Source organism: Struthio camelus, chromosome W (genome assembly GCF_040807025.1).
Source record: "Struthio camelus isolate bStrCam1 chromosome W, bStrCam1.hap1, whole genome shotgun sequence".
Classification (NCBI taxonomy): Eukaryota; Metazoa; Chordata; class Aves; order Struthioniformes; family Struthionidae; genus Struthio; species Struthio camelus.
In genome coordinates this window covers 31,230,009-31,250,937 of record NC_090981.1, presented here as the reverse complement: position 1 = coordinate 31,250,937, position 20,929 = coordinate 31,230,009, and the positions used below count along the sequence as shown (strand labels likewise).

At 37.6% G+C, this 20,929-nt stretch overlaps 1 protein-coding gene across 13 annotated transcripts in view; it reads left to right on the top strand.

The window, feature by feature from the left end:
* Window positions 1–20,929, top strand: part of LOC104140158 (peptidyl-glycine alpha-amidating monooxygenase) — a 150,005-nt gene that overhangs the window by 110,520 nt on the left and 18,556 nt on the right. For 6 of the 13 annotated variants that reach the window (XM_068924343.1, XM_068924345.1, XM_068924348.1 and 3 more), the window contains one exon: window positions 19,793–19,922. In XM_068924343.1, the coding sequence (XP_068780444.1) occupies window positions 19,793–19,922 (130 nt within the window). Of the gene's footprint in view, window positions 1–13,134; window positions 13,441–19,792; window positions 19,923–20,929 lie in introns of all 13 variants that reach the window. The other 7 variants (XM_068924342.1, XM_068924336.1, XM_068924338.1 and 4 more) reach the window with 2 other exon arrangements.

Genomic DNA, 20,929 nt, shown 5'->3' with positions numbered 1-20,929 from the left:
TTTTTCATTAACTTTGTATATGTGTGCATATATGCATAAACATACACGTGTAAATACATATAGCATTTGGCTGCAGAAAAAAATCCATGCCTCTTGTCATAATGCTCCTAGGAGTATGCTGAATGTTATTTAGGTTTCAAAGATGTATTAAAATATGACTGTACTTTAAAGTTCTTGTGGATTATATGTCAGTAGGTATATATTGGTTTGGTATCAAGATTTTTCTTCACACGGAGAAGACCGTGCTTGATACTGGTTTGTTTTAACTGAACGTCATTGGGCTTGAAAGAGTATAATGAATCTGGACTGCCACAGAAGAGTGGAGTCATAAAATATACATGAAAGGCAAGATCCTGAAAAGCATGTTCAGTATTAGCCTTACTCTCATGGTATTTAAATAGTAAAATTCCTTTTGCGTTTAGCGAGGGAAAAGATTAGGCCAGTGTTTAGTGTTTTTGATAACTTCTCCCAAAGGGGTTAGCCACTGTATAAAGTTAGCTCAAATAATTAAGTTACAGTTATGCAAAATCTGACTTCTAGAGTATTAGAGCATCTTGACTGAAAGTATCTTAAACTGCCAGAGACAGTATTTACAACTGTATATTTAAAACTTATCTTAGTTTTCTCAAGATGAATATTTCTAGAAGTAACTGTAATTCTAAAAGTCAGCGCATACTATCTTTGATTTTTTAAGCCCATTCCAGTGGAGAATGAGCTAGCCACTTATAAATATCTATCAAGATTTATGCTGACAAGCTGCTTCACCTTTATGTCACTGGTAAGTGCATTAGTATTTGGCTGAGGTTCTTGTTATCAGTGTTTGAGTGAAGTCATTAATATTTGAAACGAACTAATGTTGTTTCTAACTGCAGTTGTAAAAATCTTTTTCAGTTGTCTTTGAAAGGTGTTTCGAAGCCCAGTATCTGCAATGCAGTCTTGTTTGCTGAGACCATTACTTGGTATACATCCTCATCTAACATGTTTCTATGGAAACGGGCTTCATTGTGTTGTCCGTTTGAAGTTAGTTGGGTTGATGATGGGAGATATGAAAACACAGTAGTTTCAATGAGACAATGTGGTTCCGTGTTTATAATTGTTAGTTCAAGGTAAATTCTCCTGTTGTTTATAGCAGCATAGCTCTGATTTTGTCATTATAGCTCTGACTTGAGTTATGTACATGCAAGCAGATATAGCTAAGGAAAAATCAGATCAGGGTTGTTTTTGTTTTTCTGGAGTTTTTTTGTCCTCAAAGAGAGAATGATGTGTCACTGTTTAAGAAAGTGGGTTTTGACCCTACAAGCACAGAAGCAGCTGGCAAGGCACGCTGGGAAAATCGGGAGCCTGGAAGTGGTCTGCTAAAATCTGCCTGTAAAAATTGCATGCAAATTGGAGTCCTGCTTCTAGCTCAGTGGTGTGGGACAAAGTGGTTTATGTAATTGCATTGCCAAATTGTCCGTACCTTCCAGTAACTTTAATGAGCGTCAGCCAAATTTGAAAGGGGTCCTTAATGACATGAGTGTTCCCCAGCTTGGGGGCAGGCAAAAAAAACCCAACCCTTGTACACACCCGTACGCGCATGCGTGCGCACACAAAGAGGCACATAAATACTTCCACTGAGGTAAAGGCTATAGAATGTACTTTCCGTTTATGGTCTGGCATGAAAAACTCTGTATGAGAAGCTTATCTTCAAGAGACAAATCCACCAAAGCTCAGGCTTTGATTAGTTCTACTGCTGCTGAGCTGTTGCTTAGTAAATTCAGCCTTTGATTAGCTCCAAAGATAGCACTTCAGTGATTGTTTTTCCGTAACTCTGTGTTTTGCCTCCCATATTTAAAAGATTCTTTTTTTTTTTCCTTGATGATTCATTATATTGTGGCAACTTTGTTTCCCTTCTTAGTTTCAGATAACTGAAATAAACACTGTTAGTTCTGAAATGCTAAGATACTGTTAAATAACGTCCTTAAAATTCTTACAAATCTGAAGAATAAAGAGGATAAAGGGATGATCAAAGAGACAGTTTGGTACTAAATCTATGCGTTTACCTCCAAATAAAAGTTTTCCCTAAGTAAAAAAACAAACAAAAAAAATGAAAAAACAAAAAAACCCCAAAGCCTACTATATGAAAATCTCTCTGCTAAGAATGTTTCTATAGAATGAATATATAATTGAATGAAAGAATATATTGATTGAAATGAATAGGTATATCATGAATATATAAAATGAAAATAAGATTACCTGTGCGTGGCTTTAAAAGATGTACTTTCTTCTATGTACAGTCAATTCATTATATTAACACCTCTGGGAGTTACCATGGTTTTTACTGTAAATTCTCGATTCACACGTGAACCAGTTCTGCCACCTTTGCTAATCAAAAGCACATTAATAAGCCGTGTAAATATGTTGAAATAAATGGCGATCATCCCAAAGTGAGCCGTCATTCAGCATGAGCAAAGACTACAAAGCTAAATTCCTTTAATGTTAAAATTAAACAAAACTTACTTACCTTAATGAAGCCAACCTTGTTATATGGTTTTTGAAGCATTAATGACGCTGTCAGGTGAGGAAAAACTGTTGATAGAAAGCTAATTATTGCAGTAAATGCAATTAACTGAGACATTTGTGCGTGTTTCAGTGTTCCCTGTTCCTGCAGAAGCGCAAAGTGCCTTCTGTTCAGCAAAACAAATATTATTTATATATATTTTCTGTTCATCAATAGAAGCTTGAATAAATTGGATTCAACAGATAGCGTACTGAAAAGCCATTATCTGTTCGTAGCATTCACCGTACTGTCTGCTAGTTATCTCTTCTCTGCTTGTGGAAAAAAGGCCTCAATGTGTTTCGTTCTGTTTGTTCCAAACTCTGCCTGCGGTAGTCTGTGTGGCAGAGTATAATCAATCTTTCTCCTCAAAGGTTAACGCGAGCTACTACATTCCCAAGATGCAGTGGATATGACAAAAGTACAATTTGTAAGAGGAAAACAGTGCATGACCTCTGCTAGTTAAAGGTCTTCAAACACCTCTGTGCAGCAGAGTAATTCAGCAGTGGTGTTAGGCTAACTGAAGAATTAGAGGTGATATGTTGTACTGAACAAAAAGGGCAACAGCAGTTGCATTGCAATGGCACAGTTTCTGTAGAAGAGTACTTACTTAAAAGGTGTAATTGCGTGCACTAACATACTTTTTCATTCATTTACATATTTGAATAATATATGCTTATATTTGAATAGTATATGCTAGCTACTGTAATTGAAAAAACTAGTTGACCAACACACATGCACTTTGTATACTACAGAGAGCTTAGGTTTATTTTGAAGTACAAGCAGCAAGGTACCCTTTACTCTCAGTATAGTCAGCTGCTGTACCTGAAGGCTGTCTAGATGCAATGAAAGGAGTTGTGTCTTAGTAACGAACACAGAAGATATAGGTGATGATTAATCAAGTGCCTATTATTTCCTATATCTCATTTTTGTGCATTAGATGTAACCAAAAACTCTTTTGAAACAGAAAGAAAAGGCAAATACATTTTCTAGTAAAGTGAGTATAATTATGTTTAAACAGTTTTTAGAAAATGTCAAGGCTGACTTGAACTGAAAATTCACTTGCAGCACAGAAACTAAAAATGTTAACCAAAAATTAGACTTTTTTTTCAGAAAGGCATGTGCATGCACATGTATTTTTTTATTTATTTACATATACACAAGAAAGAAAGATGGGATTTTCATCTTCCTGCTATTAATGTTGACTGTGACAGTAACAAAAGCAAACTCTTACTTGTGTCTGGAAGTTACTACTAACAAGCAACTCGTATGTTTTTGCTGCTTGTGATGGAATCTGAAGCAGAAGTCAGGGTTGTCATTCTCATGCTGTCGATATTGGTCAATTGTACTGGCAATATACTTTTTTCTTTTTTTTTTTTTTTTTTTTCCAGTTAACACTATTTCCTGATTAGCAAGAGCACAAATTATTCCAGGAAATCAAATGGTAGAGTTCAATACAGGTATACTTAAGATCTGTCTTTCTGAATAACGCAGTTTGGCTCATGTGACATCCCCTTTCCACGGCTGTGGCTTTTAACCAAAATCTCCTTAAACCTCCTACATTTAAAATTAATATTACAATTTGAGACCAGCAATCAGAAGCTTAGTTTGCATAACGGTGATCTTGAATTATGTGCTCATAGGATTGGTGTCCAGGTAGTGAAACAGGATGATGTATAGAGAAAGACGCCACAGGTTGTCTACTTAATCATTTTGGAGATTAGAAAGTGTGTAGTGAGTAAAGCAAAGGATTACTTAAAGAATACAGCTCCACGGTGTAAGGCAGTTTAATGCCATCTAATAAAAGCGTATGTTGCTCCAGCCTCCATCAGGGAGTTAGTGATACCAGGTAACTGGGTACCTGTGAGAAGTCTGATTTTCTGATCTGTGCGCCTCATCTTTCAGAAGGAACAAAACAACTGAAGTTAAATCTTGTAGTAGTGCTGCACGTACAGGGTTCCTCCTGAAACTGACTGTAGTTGTGATTTGAACATATGGGGTGTAGTATAATGTTAAGTACCCTGTAAAATCACAGTTTGAGACATTTCAAGGTGGGTACCCGAAATTAATGCATGCTAAATGACAGCTCTGGCTGTAATCTTTAGCAAAATAGCAGTAGTAATGGCCCTTACTTTCACAGGAAAGGCTGTGATAATGAAGTAATTTAGCGTAAGTAAGTGTTTCATAAACAAAGATGATAGACTAGAAATGGAAAGGAGAAGTCTTTCTGTTCATTTAAACACGTGTGGGAGTGCTTCAGGGTATTCTTTGAATCAGTTTAAATATATGGAGACTGCTTATTGATTGTATGGGGAGGGGATTCTTTGGAAAATAGTATGCATCATGGAGGAAGAATTTGCATCGTAGTGCATGCAAAAAGGGTGCTGAATTAAGGTTGCACCTAATTCTGGTATTTATTAACTGTTGGATGCCTGACTGATCTTTAATTATTTTCAGTTGGTGTGTGCACACGCATGCACATATGCACACATGCTTTTCCGCAACGTTTTTTTTAAAACGCTACTGGAAAAATTTTGCTAGGTCACGGCTGAATCTGGGTAGAGAAAGTTGAAAGGTCTATCCAGTGTTGTGTATTCTGCTGTTTAGTTGTGTATTCTTCTGTAAAGCTTGTCACAACAAAAATGTCCTGAACAAAGTTTTTTGCATCTGGGATAGAACTTCCCATTGATTAAGGTGAAAGGAGGAGAAATAATTCTCTTCCCCTTTCTTTCATTTCTGTTTCGTTTCTGTAAAACTTGTATCTCTCTCTCTCTTTTTTTTTTTTTTTTTTTTTTTTTTTAAAGAGAGAGAGAGAGTCTGTTGTTATTTTCTTTGTGTAATATAGCATATTCCTGTGGTGGTATTAAGTGGCAAGGCATCAATGTCAAACTGTTAGATTTGGTGTATGTTTGTGCCAGCACGTATAGCTATGAGTTACATTGCTTTCTGAAATAAATTTGGTGTAATTCATCTTAAAGGCTTAGCTTTGCTAGTTAGAGTGCGTGGTTGTAAGAAAGAGTTCAATATGCTACATAGTTAAAATGTCTCCTCTGGATGGAGGAAGAATGATGCTTGAAAGGGAAGACAGATTTGCATTCCAGCATTGATGTGGGATGCCTAGAATGAAGTGTTAGAGACCGTTTTAGATTAACGGCAAACATTTGAGAAAATTTTTAGAAGTTTTCAGCCTTGGGATGCTTTTTTTGATGCTAGAGATTCAATGAGGTCCCTTAAACAGAGCACAAAAGTAAGAGAAATGTGACTGAATTAAACACTGGGAAAACATGCTACTGAAAGGTGTTAAAAGCAACCTCTGCAATTAGAGAAGTACAATTAGGAAGACTGAAAATTGCGGAAGGCGTGCCTAGGCAGTATAGGAATACAACCACCATGAAAAGGCAACATTTCAATTTGAACGTTTCAGTCTTCAGTGTTTTTCATCTGGCTTATTCTGATTCTTACATTGTAGATGGGCTTTCCCTAGTTATTGTCTGTGATGTTAAAAGGCTAGTTAACGATGAACAGCTGCAAAAACTGTTCATGATATCATTAGCTTGTCTGGAGAAATGGAAGTTGACGTTGAATTGATACAGGAAGGATTCTGAGAAATGCCTCTGGTTTTGATAGATGTTCCAGTGAAATCATAGCACAGATATGAAACATACCAACAAGGATATTTATTTTATTCTGCACAAAGTGTTTTCTGTTTTTTATAATTTAAATGTAATTTTTTTTTAACTAAAGCATGATGGTATTAGATCTTTAAAAGAAACAAACTGAAGATAGCAGAATGACTCTTTGATAAACATAATCTCAGATGTGTTGCTTTGTATGAAGAAATGTATTTTGTATATTTGGACTGCATGAAATGGAAATGGAAGGTGAAATTGGCATACTGTGTGCCGGAACTACAAACGTGGGTAATTTATCTGAATGAGGACAGCAAAGCCGCATAAAGTAAAACCAATGTATTTACTGCTAATCATTTAGAAGCAGCTGATAAATACCTCAGAGTGCAACAAAGTGATTGGTGCTTGTTGTTTTTGGTGAGGAGGGAGAGGAAAGGAAAGGATAGGGCAGGTGGGAAATAAGCAAACTAATCGTCAGTATTTCTTAACAGCTAATACTGTGTTAACAGTTGTTGTTGTACTTAGTCGTGGAGAGATGAAATCTCTTGCTGCCTGCTAACTCTTAATTTAAAAAATTAGACTTAAAAGTTTTTCAGTGCTTGAGTAAGCAACAAGACAAGACAACTTCTGAAATAATGCAGGAAATCTTATTGCTAAGGGAAAGCGTAAGGAGAAAGCAGGGAAAATAAACAGCGAAAACAGCTCCAGTGACCAAATAACAAGGATATGTTTAAAAAACAAACAAAACAAAAAAAACCCAAAAACCCCACTAATCCTGTGAAGAACCAGCAGAAGCCTACCTTGCTGTGCTGATGCACTTCTAAAGTTAAGAAAGCACTGTATTTTGACTGTAGATTGAACTGCAACCAGCTTGGGATTTGAGTCTCAAGTTTTAACTTGTGAACGTACCCTGAGATTGATGGAGAACTCTAATCTATACCAAAAAGTAGTCTTTAGGTGAAGATTGGCTCTTCAAGTGAAATTTTCTTTTATACTATCTCTTTACAAGGTGCTTTAACCTAGTGGGCTTAAAAAAAAGGCATCAGATTAAATCAGTATTGGGGGGGGGGGGTTGCATGAAAAATGATAGCAGACTAGAAGCCATTTTGAAAGCTATTTTGGCCCATTATGTCAGACTTGGTCCAATGTTACTTCTGATAAATAGATTTTATTCACTTCTTTTATGCCTTTCCATGGCTTTCTCCCCGCTGTCCCCTCTCAGCAGTGATATCTCTTATATGTCTGTTAGGATCAGCTTATTAGCTTCATCTAGGAGCCCTAGAAGTCATTCTGTAACAGCACAGTAAGTGAAATTTCTGGTTTTGATAAATACTTGGGCAAGATGTTTAGATATGAGGGTGCAACATTAAAGATACTTGCAGCCAAGTTTCCATTTCTTCTTCAGGAAGATAGTTCTTCAGGGCACGTTCTCCTGTGTGATTCTTAACATATTTTGTAGGCATTACCTGAGATTTTAGGTGAGTCCAAATTGTAGTTATTGTACCATTTGAACCTAATTTCAGCACACCTGAAAGGGCAAAGCCCTTGCTATTCTTTACTGACCAACAGGCTACACAGAAGCACATACCAATAACCTAAAACATACTGTCTGAATGCATTCCCATTTTTATTCCCGGATAATTAGGAAGCTTGAAGCTATGCAAAATTGTCCCTTACTTCCATCATAACAGAACTGAGACAATAGAGTTTGGAGGACCAACACGCTGGCTCCATGTCAGATCAGACATGCTCAGAGGAGGTGATTTTCTATGCAAGCATTCACGCTCCAGTTAGCACCGACAGAGCTGCAGCAGCACACAAATATACTTCTTTGTACTGGGGCCCTTGTCAACGCAGATGACTGTTTGCCACATTTTTGCTCCGGACCCATTCAGTTCTGGTTATTTCCCTGCAAGATATCATTTTGTTAGAAGGTCTCTGGTCAGAAGGTTGCAGTGGTGGCTTGGCATTTGAAAGCCTATTCAGTTTGATTCCTGGCAAAAATCTGGAGCTGCCAGAAACAGACCAAGGAGCCTATCTAGACCGCCTCAGGTGCTGTACAGGCCGTATGAGACAAATACATATTCTGGAGATGAGGGTTATCAGACTGACAGTGGTGTCCCTGTCTTTTTCTCTAAAATGCAGTGAAATGAGTTTTCCCATATGTATCTTGACAGCTGTGCATTCATACCTGCATACACATACAAGGGAGGGGGATATGTATATATGAAGTCTGGACTACCTGTTTTGTGTTCCTATTCCAGAAAAAGAATTAAGTAGTTGGGGCCATCAGAAGGGGTAATCCTGATGACCTTTTACTCTAGCATGAGACTAGCAGATTTGCTGGGGAAGTAGTGCATGACCAAACAGAGTCTTTACCCAGATCTGTCACAGAATAATGCTCCTACTACTAGAAGTTCCTGTAAAAGATATGTTTGTCATGTTGTTAATGATGATACCAAGTGTCAGGTGATTTTGTTTTTCATAGGGAACCTGCAGTGGAAGACGTTCCTATTTTATGGGGGTTCAGGGGTTGTTTATTTTCTGGAATGCTTTCCTAGATGAGAGTGGACAAACCTATATCGTTTTCATGGCCTCAACTGTCAGCCTCCGCCAGGCTGGCTGTGGTTGAACTTCTCCTCTCTCGGGTTGATCTTGCAGCACCATGGCCAGATGCTTCACCCAGCTTGGGGATTGGCACATCCAACAGCATAAGCGTAGGCTGCATGAGAACCATGGACAGGGACTGTTTTCTCCGAACAGGGAGAATAACAGTAGAGAGGTGAAGAATGTGAACTGTTTCCAGATCTGGACAGTTCAATAGCATTTGGCTCCTAGCCAGACCTCAGTGGTCAAGTTACAAAACTGTTGTGTTGCTCTTAAGTGAATCAGGTAACTAACTTTTTTTTATCAGGTTGAGGTTCAGCTCACAGTTTGTGATGGAGTCACTGATATTATGATTTTGTTTTGTTGTATAATGAAATAAAGTGCTGTTCTGTAAAAGATTTTTTCCTAGTACATAGCACTTACGACAATAGAATGCAAGTTTAAGCTTACTGAAATGTGTTTTTGTGTTGTCCCATTCTGGAGATGGTGGTCTTGACAGCTATCACTTCATCCAGAAAAGAGAATAAACTCCAGCTGTTTGTAGCTGGTCGTCTTATTACTGTATTACATAGAGGAAAGTCCTAGGAGCTTACACACAATATAGAGTTCATGTATATATCCTCTCTAAAACTAACTGAGTCAGTTAGCTTCCGTGTTTTATTCCTGGGACTGCACTCAATACTAGAAGAAAATAAATTATGCATGCTAGAACTTTAATTATTTCAACAGCAGCAAGCAGTTCATTCCCCCATGTCTTTTTCTAGTAATACTCAGGTATTCTAAAGGTCAAGGTACCTCAGCTGAGACAAACCAAATGAATAACACCGTGCATCTTGCTGGTGCTCCTTTCCCAATGAGTATCTTCACTCCACTAGAGAGCAAGCAACAGCTGTTCCAGCCAGTACAAGACATCTGTATAACAGCAGCACAGCATCATGTTTTGATGTTTGCTGGATATTGCTCTGCAGATAGTAACTGTTGTCAGAGATAACATGAATCTGCTGTTTTCCAGTTATCGATAGTGAATTCTGAGCTACTTCTTACGAAGGTGTTGCTCACAATATATTGGTGTCCAGCTAGGGAGCACAAAGGAAGTTTAAAGAGGCTGATCCACATGATATGAGCATCTATTCAGATGTGCAGAGTTTAGGGAGCAGTTGATGACATTCAGTTATCAGGAGTTTTCAAGACATTATTTCCCCTCTTCAGATCCACACCCATCATTTCTGCTTTGCAACTACTGAGAGTAGTGTCAAGATGACAAGAAATTAGCAGATGATTTCAGCCTCCTGTTTGTACAAGCACAAGGAGCTGTTGGGCAGATATGTACGTTTCATGGACCTTACGAACCTTATCAACTTAAAGTGTAGGGATGCCAAACTCATTTTCTCAAAGAACCACATTTAATTAGGATAAAGATCACTGTTGCAGAGTAGCTGCACTTCAGACCACTTTCAGTCTCTCAGGCGTACCCTTTTTCATTCATTCAGGCAGTTCCTAAACATTCTTAAGTGTCCAGGTTACAGCACCCCTGTTTACTAAAAGCATTAATACGCAAGCCCAATATGGAAAATCTTTTTCCTTTGGGCCCTGCCGTAGCCTATGATTAAAGTCATTCAGAAAAGCAAAGTCTGTCTTGTTTATCCATTGCTTGAAGGAACATCATATTCAGAGCGAAGAGATAAAATATGAAAGGTCTGGGCACATATTTTCCTTTAGCTCAGCCTTGATCTTCCCTTGCAAGCTTTAAGTTTAGTTCAGCCATATTACTTCCATCTGTGCATTGGAAGACAGCTTGCTTGCAGCAGGTTCTTATCACTTTCTGTCAGAGACTCATCTGTGGCTGCTGCTGCTGACCTACTCGAACCAGCTCACTCGATCCTCCTATGTTTAGAAAGTTCTTTTTTCTTAAGATTGTTGGATGAGCTTGCTGTTGGGAGAAGAGTAAGTCTGATCAACCTGCCTGGAGACAAGTAGGAGCAATCTCCAATTAATGTCTCCCTTAAAGGCTCCCTTAAAAGGCTCCCTGAAAGTACCTTATCCTCACAAGTGGTGTGTGGGGTGGGTGGGTGGGTGGGTTGGTTGGTGTGGGGTTTTTTTGTTGGTGTTTTTAAAAACATCAGCAGCGAGTAATAATGGTAAGTTAATCATTCTTTGGCAGCCAGTGCACAGAAAAGAGTAGATGCAATGTTATTGGCTCAAGCAGCAAGCTGGTAAACCTTTTTGTTCAAAAAATCAACATAGGAGTCAGGAATCTAACACTTAAATACAAAATATAACAACTTATTGTGACCAAGGATTACAAATTGGTCACTTGAATTGGGTGTTGATACAGAACTAAGAAAGAGTGAACTAAGCAAAGAGTATTAAAGTTGCTTTAAAAAGGTATGATGTGTAAAATAATCACTAGGCTTGCTGGTTTAGGGAGACTTTTCCGGTTACGTTAGGCAAAACGCTGCTTTTACCATTCAGACCTCTCCTTTGCAAGTGGTGGCGTACAGAGAAGTCAGTAGGCTTTGCTCATCTGCAGGACTCTGCTCATGGATAAAACAAAAGCACTTGTGCTTATGAACTTTGTTTCATTTTTAAAATACAGCAAAAATACAGTTAAGGCCAATGAAGAGTACTTTAATTCTGAATGTGGTACACTAGATAAAGGAAAAATTCCAAGTACTTTCCTACAGCAGCACCGATTCCTGGCTGCTTTAAGTAGAGACTACTGAACCTGATTAAAGTAATTATAAACCTTTCCCAGAATAAATATGGTTTGCATCCAAAGCCTTCTATTTTATCATGCTTTTCAAATGTCTGGGTTTGTTCTGAATCAGCAGTTGGACTAGTTGAATGACAGTGTTATGATTATGAAGCATACTAGCTTAACAAATTTTTCTCAGATCTAATTTGCTTTGTTCATTTCATTGAAATAGGCCCTATTACTTCTGTAATTATTTTCTGACAGAAGTTTTCACCTGGGATATTTCATTTGCAAGGGCAAGGAGTGGAAGCCTAGTCAAAATCATTGAACTAGGACGGTTTATAAACATGACAGAACCTCTTAAGGTCATTTTCGGAAGACTTAATTTCCTCTGTCCTAACCTGCTAGTGATGGTTTTGATTTGGGGTTTTTTGGTGAAAGCTTGTAGTTTTACTTTTCTACTGAAATGTTTATGTACCCTACAATGAAATAATACAAATGCTTAATTATGAGCAATTTGTACTTAAAATGAAATAGAAGTATAATTATTTAAATTAACGAGTGTGTATTGGATATCTCTTTCCATTCGGATGGTGTAACTGCAGCTGATTCCAGCAGAAGTGGTAGTAGTTTAAGGCAGCCAAGACACTTGGCTAATAAATTCAAACAGGTTGGGTACGTGCTGGTTAGCAGAGAATCCAAGGAAAGGGATATACTTGTTATCACTTAAATCCTTTTTCCAGGATTAAATGGAAATTGGTTTGATTAATACCAGTTCAGACAGCCTGATTTTTTTTTTTTTTTTTTTTAATAATGTCAAGAAAGTAGGACTTGTGGACTTTGCATACTTAGTTTGGGAGGTTTTCTCGGGGCTGTTGTTCTGGAACTTACTGAAATGCTTGCTGTTTTATAAGACGACTATAGTGATAGTTGCTTTGCTCGCAAGCAACTTGAGAAACTATTGTTCCCTGCGTTCCCACCTGATACTGTGGCTGAGAGCTTTTACTATTTTGGGGAAGCAGGGTAGTTCGATGACAGTTTCATGAACTGAAAATGTAATGGACCACTGTTGCGTTTAACAATCTTCTTTCTGCAGCATGTTGTATGGAGTCTTATTTGCAAGTATGAGGATTTTTCTTATTAGCGTAAGCTTCTTGTGTAATGACAAATGTCAAAGAAACATATTTTGAAATGTATGACTGCCTCTTACTGTTTTTATAAGTGGAATAAATTGATAAAACTGTAGGATTTTTATCTTTGTTGTATAAGTAAGTCTGCAATAGTCTGATAATCCAGATAATCTCATTATAAATACTACTTTCAGGAAGTATGCGTGTAATGAGAATTTGGGGGTTTTTTTTAAATTTTTTTCCCCTCAAGAATATCTGTGCTGGGTTGTGATTTTTTTCATGTCAAAATGTCAGGTAAAAGTGGACATTTATATGTAAATGAAAGATGACAAAGGTTCGATGTTATTTTTTCGTACCACAGACGTGGCTCATTCAAATTCATGACACTGAAGCAGTCACCTCTTATACTGCTTCTGACAATGACTGTTTTGAATAACTTTATTACACTGTACTTTGCTGAAATTTTAGAAAACTGTGCAATCTGTTATAATTGTTTTTTTTCCTCCTCTCTTCTTATCTTTTCTCTTTTCTGTGCAGGTGATTTCTATTCACTCCTTTCCAAGCTGCTAGGAGAAAGGGAAGATGTTGTTCATGTGCATAAGTATAACCCTACAGAAAAGGCAGAATCAGATCTTGTAGCTGAGATTGCTAATGTAGTCCAAAAGAAGGATCTTGCCAGAGAGGTCACAAATCACGATGAGAGGGACAATGCTATTCTTGTCAGAGACAGAATTCACAAATTTCACAGACTAGAATCTACCTTGAGGCCACCAGGGAACAGACATTTCTCTGTACAACAACCTAAACATGGTGAGGGAAGCTGGGAAAAAGAACATACAGGAGGTGGGTTGGGGTTCATTTTAAATAATGAAATTCAGTGCAAGGGCTGTGATCCACATTAGCAAAATCTGAAGGGAATATCGATTGATGTTTGGAAGTATTTTACATAAGTCTTCCTAATTATGAAAATAGTGTCCCTCTATTTTAGAGGTGTTTTAGTGGGAGCTTTTTATCCCCTTTTATGAGGAAAGAATCTATACCAGTGGGAAAATCCCAATTCTTTTTGGAACGTGGAATATTTTTTCCACTCTCAAGACTTCTACTTAACGATTGATTTGGTATCCGTTATACTCAAGCCAGGTAAACAAAGGAGGATATAGTTGTCCCAGAAAGGGAGGAGTTTTCTTAATATAAGTGACTACTATGAAATGGCTCACAGGGGTAACCTTTGCATTTTATAAGTTATTTTCTGATGACTTGGTTTGTCAGAGAAAAGATTTTACAAAATTTGTATTCTCTAATCCTATAGACTGTTTTTCTCTCTATTAGGAAGAGTGGTAGTTAATACGGAAGTATTCTTTAGGAATATTATTTTGTTCATACTGGCTAGCCTAATATTCCAGGACTGGTGGTTTTATTTTACCAGGATTATAATTCATTCCCTTCAGGTTTCTATGACAGCAAAAACCATGGAAGTATTAATTTGTTTTACTTGCGTTTTGGTCTCTGTGACATTAATTGTGCTTAGTCTTACTTGCTAATGTGGAAAGCCAGATAATGCAGCATGTGACAAGCATCTCATAAGAAAAACTGATATGCATGCATGGCAGTCATCGGTATGTGTGAACTGTAGCAGCACATGCTTGCTTTTATGTTGCAACCAAAGAGCTTGATGTTTCCAAGTGTTATACAAAAACATACAACGTTCATCATCCGTTTGATTTTTCAGTTCCAAATATTAACCTGTAATGTCTCTGCTTACATGAGATTCTGTTACAGTGTTCAAATACAGCAAAATTCTGGGTTTGTATTTAATGAAAGACCGAAAATGAGGACTTTCCAATGTTATGTTTTGCTAGTTAGTTTAAATGAGAGCCTGCCAAGCGTTTGGCATAGAGGCAAAAAACAAGTGGGATGTTGCCGTGTGCCTGACGTAAGTGTAAATCGTAAATAACTCCGTGAGCGACTGGCGTTACTCAAATGCTTAGAGTAATGTGTGTGTATTTCTGCAAAAACAGTTTCTTAAGCTCAGCCTGGAAAATGTGATTGGGGGGGGGGGTGGTTAGAAATTTCCTTTCTGTTTTAACTCATTGAGAGGAGCGAGTGTCAGTGAACTGAATAAATGGCTTAGCTGGCCCCCCATGTGGCACAAATCCTGACTGTAGAACAGAACAGTTTGGTTTTTTGAGGGGAGTGGGAGGGGAAGGGTAGTGGGGAAGGCTAAGAGAAGTGCACCGTTTGAAACATTGCTTGAATTGCAGCAAAAAGCAAAGCTGAAATGATTAAATACTTGCATGGAAAAGTTTATTTTTGTTTTTTAATGCTTGTAATGTTGCTAACATTACAGAAATCCCAAACTGCAGAAGCTGTCGGCGCCATCTTTTGGCAAAAAGGTTGTTATAGCAATGAAAAAATCTTTAAGCGCATGTTTAGTTTCTGATTTGGGAATTATTTACATTTTAGAAGAATAGAACTTTGCTTCTCTAGCAGATCTTCCTCCCTCGGAGGAGGAATTGAAACAAAGTTATTTTAACTTTAAAAAAAAAAAAAATGCCATCTCATGAGGTTGTATGTACAGTCTTTGCTATATTAAATTCATAGGCTACATACCAGTTCCTGTAATCAAGAATTTAAAAGATGTGTAAATATCTTGGAAGACTAGATCCTGCTTTCTATTAAGTTACAGCATTCATTTAATTTAATTGTTTACAAATTACCAAAATTGAAGTAGTTTAACATTTTTAGCTTTGTAAATATCCCAGTTTTTTTCAGGTAACTAGCCTGAAAGAACAAGCGACCAATACATTCAGTAAGGTTTATAATCTTATGTTTATAACCTTATACTATTGCTCTTACTGCAGCATGATTATATTATGACTCTGTGACTGTCTGCTAATCAGGGTGCAGTTGTTGGAATTCTACCTTTTATTTATGGCAAGCAGTGTAATTTTCCAGTTGTTAAAACCCCTTTGTGCAGTGCTCGCTTAGAGTTCTCAAGATTTAAGTGACTATTGTGACGAGGGCAAATAAATACAGCATGGATAAAGTTTGTAAAGTCAAGAGCTAACAAGAGCTTGCAGGGATTTATGGGCAGTAAGTTGTAATTTTGTCAGTAAACAGAGATTTTGTTCTTTCACTTGCGGAGAGATTAGAGGCTGATTTGCATGTTCTAAATTATGTGATTCCCTATAGTTTTATTGAATCAAAGGAATTACTTTAAACTGCAAGATAAAAGACCTGGTTCTTAGTTTAGGTATCTGATTAACAACAAACCAATGACTTGAGGAAAAAAAGAAACTGATTGTAAATCATTTTAATGGGAAAATCATATCCGTTTGGTTCTATGTGTAACTTTCATAGACTACTCAGTTTTATAGAAAATTCATTATCAGTTGTAGATATATGATGTCTAAATTTATTAACTAAGGTTTTTTTGTAAATAGTGAATTTCCCTAAGTTGCACCTGAATGCAAGGACTTTCAGTATGAGAATTGCAAAGGAAAAATAAAAGATGATGATAAACCAGTTTTGAAAAATTGAGAAAATACAAAAGTACAAAGGTTGTAATAAGGTTGGGATTTTTGTGACAGTATTGTGTTTAATCTATCAGAAATATTTACCTCCCTAAAATGTAAGTGTAGGAATTTTGTATTTTGTAGTGCATGCCTTCTGGGGAAACTAAATTTTACAAAAGCCAAAATTTTGGCTTTCTGTGTTTAGCCTTTTGATTTTTCTTGAGTGTTTTTGATTAAGGCTCAGAGGCTGAGAGGCAGTGTGACATAAAACGTGCAGAAGTTTTATGCAGGGTAGTTCAGACTGATTTTTGGATGAGCAACTACCATGCAGACACTAATTTCCATCCTTTTATTCCTTTCAAAAATCATACTGTGCTTGAGTGTACCTGCTATTGCACCTGCCAGTGCCAGTTGAACTGTACAGAAATACTGCATATTTTATGAAGATGTATGATTTTTTTTCGTAATGCGTCTTCTAGCTTGGAACTCTTATTTTGCTAAAATCACTACACAGCAGAGTTTCTTCTAGGTGTTTTGCTAACTGCCTTGGATTCACTACAGATGCCGGTTTTAGGTTTGTTTTTGTTTGCTGCGGAGTTTCTCTAACACTACTCTAACTGTAGTATCTGAAACTACACAAGTAAAATATATCTTCTAGTCCATGGTAGGTTTTTAGCACTGTTTTTGTCTTTCCCCATGTAGATGTGGGAAATAGCTTTCCCCCAACCCCATCCTCACTGCAGTCCTCAGCTGGCATCTCTCCCAAGTAAAATGGAAGTGGGGGAATGGTTATCACAGCAGTCAGATTGCATTGTATGACCTGCAGATTTGGGGGGTTGTGTCCCTCTTAATTTTTCCTGTCACTGGAAGATCACTTCCAGCTGAACCCCCTCAAACTGCTTGGGTGCTATGTCTTAAATATCGTGATTTGCCTAATTTCAAAGCATGGATGTTTTGGCACGTTGTGAAGGGGGACACGTGCTCTGCGTGGCTGGGTGATAGCCCAGTGGTTGGTTTTTGGGGATCACAGCAGAGCACACAAACTTAGGGCCAAAATGAAGGGTGCAAAGTGTAGCATGTGCTGAAACATGTTGAATACTAGTGGAAAGAGCTCTGGTTGCTCATAATAGCAAAGAAATTGCTTTGTATCCACCTTCAGTTTGGCTATAGGTACCTACATAAAAAACCTGCAAGCCAGAAATACCTGAATTACTCTGAACAAACTCTGTTTTTTGTGTGTGTGTGAAGGATTTTCTAACAATTAGAAGGCTTCCTTTGGATTTTTTTTTCTTTTACTAAAATTAATGATACGACTATATTAATCCTGTCATTGATTTGGGGGGGGAGGGGGTGGAATACCATCCAATAATCTTTTAAAAATACCAGAGCAAGCCACCGCCACCTCCTCCAAGCAGCGTGGTAAGTAGTCTATTGGGAGAAGTTAATCCCTGTGGCCAAAACTTTGCAACTTTTTCAAGTTCTAGCCTTCTGTGTGCAGATCTTTAATCAGTGTCAGTCTGTTCTTACATGAACATCTTCTTACGTTTTTAGTTGCAACTTAAAGATGTAAAGCTAAATTTGATCCTGCCCACCCTAGTTGGTCAAATTATATCTTCATTCAGTAAGTATGCTAGGAGGACCTAAAGTTAGCTCTAATACATCCTCAGTGTTTCTGTAGCTCTCAGTGCAAATGAATGAGACTTTGTGTGTGTGTGTGTGTGTGTGTGTGTGTGTGTGTGTGTGTGTCTGGTGGTTGGTGTGTGTGTGTGTGTTTTGGTTTTTTTTAGCAAGCGCTTTCACCCACAGTGTATCTAATTTTGGTAAATCAAGGGATTATGCAATAGGTTTTTCCGTCCCAGACATATCTTCTTGTGCATTTTCAGTTTGAAAATATAGCTTATTTCCAAAATAAAACTTCTCAAAAACCTCGGTGCGCCAGGGGAGCTGTGAGGCACACATGTTAGGTTGTGTGACTGACCATCCAGGATGCTGCGTGTATAAATGCAGCAGCGAGGTCGTGTTGGGAAACATCTGCTCAGCCTTTGGCCTCCCTCAGCCTGAGCCTGAAAAATATACCAATGAGAAGCGATCTGAGAAAATGGGGGGAAATGTTGTAAGACCTTCCTGTGCACTTTTAAGAGATGTTACTATAAGAGAGAAAAATACTATCCTCATCAGAGAAATCTGTTTTATATTCTGTCCCTTTTCTGCTGTTCTCAGTTGTCTAGTATGCCAAGCAAGCTGCTTGTTTCAGCTGCCTGAGGGGAGACTAACACCAGGTGAGAGAAAGAAGGGGGTAAAACCATTAGATGAACCGGGCTGAGAGAAAGGAAGCCGTCTTTGGTCCTCTGCCTTCCCCAGGTCTTCCTTCCTCTCTTCCCAGCTCAGTTCTTCCTTTCTCCCTCAAAATTGCTGGTAAACGTTTGAAAGACTACAGGGAAGGTTCACAATAACGATAGTAGTGGCCAGCAGTACTCTAGGTTTCTATGATACTTTACCCTGGAGCCTGGGGAAAAGCAGATTTTTGAGTTGTCTCTCCAGAATTTCAAAAATTTCTCCTCTCACTTACCATCACTGTTAAGCACTAGACCCTATTTTTTCCTTTTGGCGGCAGTGAGGGAGAGAGATCATGGGGGAAAAAATGCTGCATTTTTTTTTCCCTATTCAAAAAAAAAAAAGCAGCGTAAGAAATATTTGAACCCCTGTGGAAGAAGCAAAAAGGTTTGAAGGTTTATTTTTCTTCTCATCTTCTTTACTTCTCTCATTGAAGAGTGTTACCACTTAAGGACTCTACCCACGAGAAGTATCCAGCATTTTAATAGTAATTCACTTGCTAAATACTATGCTTTTGATTATATAGTGTAAAAATCACGTTTGTGTTATTCAGAAATGACTTGATAGTCTTAAAAATAGCGTGCTAAGACATAAATAATGGCAGATGTTCTGCGCTGCTGGATCTCTTCTTCTTTTGACATCTGTTTCCTATTTATGTGTGTAATATTGTTTGACTTAGCTCTAGAAAGTGTTCATATCCTAATGGATATGTATGCTGTAAGAAATGTCATAGGCAAAATTCACAGAATTACTGATTTACTTGCTTCTCGTCACTGCTTTTGAATTTTTCTTGCTTTCCCGTGTTTTTCCTTCTTTGTGCTTAAAAACTTATTTTAAGAAGCAAAGTCCCTTCTGATGTTTAGGAGGTTCAGTGATTCCTGATCTGTTATATACTTTTTTTAATAAAACACTAATAGGTTAATAATAAAATATCTAAGTTTGCCTGCTGATTTTGGATGGTAATTGTATGTTCCTAAAGTCTCTTAATATAGAGAATATTCACACAGCTCCTAAGACATCTAGAATCTGTGTGCCTGTATGATGGTAAGATGAAGAAAAGAGCAGAGTCAAAAGTGATTTTGAAGTTTCTGTCATCCTACGTGTATTGGGATGCCAGTGCCTGTGCATGAGATATGCTTTATTATAATAAAACAATGCTTGGAATTAATTTGCAATGCATTAATAGAAATATTGTATGTAAGAAACACCCTTACGGTCCCCAACAGTCCTCGCGCCAAAAGCCAGTTAACCAATTCTATGTTTTTATGTAAATAAACTACATGAATGTCTGTCTTTTTTCTTTTTTTTTCTTTCTTTCTTTCTTTCTTTCTTTCTTTCTTTGATAGATTTCCACATAGACGAGGTTGTGGACTGGCCTGGGTTAGACCTCAAACTAGGCCAAGTTTCTGGGTTGGCCCTGGACCCTGAAAATAACCTTGTTGTCTTCCACAGAGGTGATCACGTTTGGGATGAAAAGTGAGTAGATATTCTGTGGAGCATCATGTTAGAAGATCAGCTTGATGTATGCTGTTTCTACATCTTCTTGAAGAAGAGAATATACAGATTGCTGTTCCTTTTCCATTTAAATTTTGAGATTTATCTACACTTTGACTGAAAGTGCTTTCAGGAGGCTCATAATGGAAGAGGTGACTGACAGTCCCAAGATTATGGGGTTGCTAGATCTTTAGACAGTAAGAAGGTATCTCCAGAGAAAAAGAACATAGTACGTTAGGTCTCAAAACTGTAGAACCCTGTGAACCTGCTCTTCACCTAGATTAATTATCCCTGCTTCTTCATATGTTTCAGCAGGACTAATTAGCCTAGGAGAATGATGGTTTAATATGGTATACTACTTTAAGGACCTGAGCTTGTGATATGCAAAGCTAGCTCCAGTATCTCTTTGTTCTTCATGTGTTTATGTCCGCTGAACAGAATTGGGGTGTTACAGGACATTTACTCGAAAAAGGTTTTGACCTACTCATTTGATGAGACTTACTACATTTAGTATCCCCCCCAAAAAAAAGAATCTAAACAGTATAACAACTCCTCTGGTGTTTATAAATGTATATACCCAAAGCTATATTATTCTAGGAATAAAAGAGTACAAATAAGTATGACTTATGTAGCGTCCTTGTATCTGTGAACTTGAAAACGGTATGTCTTAGTTTTAGATGGACATTTTAGAAAAGAATTCCATGAAATTGAAACAGAACACTGGGAGAGAATAATTTTAGCTTGCAATTGAATATTATGTGATCGCCCTCCTAAATGTGCTTTTTTTAATCTTACTTATCACTTATCATATCTTTTTATCTTAATTCCTTTAATTCATAAAGTAATTTCTGAAAAATGGAGAGGACAGTTTTCTCTTGATGACAAGTGATGCTTAGAATACTGTTTTGCGGTAATTTTCTTAAAGTTTTTTTTTTTTGGGGGGGTGGGGGGCGAGTGCTGAGTAACATAACGCAGGAGATAAGGCAGTC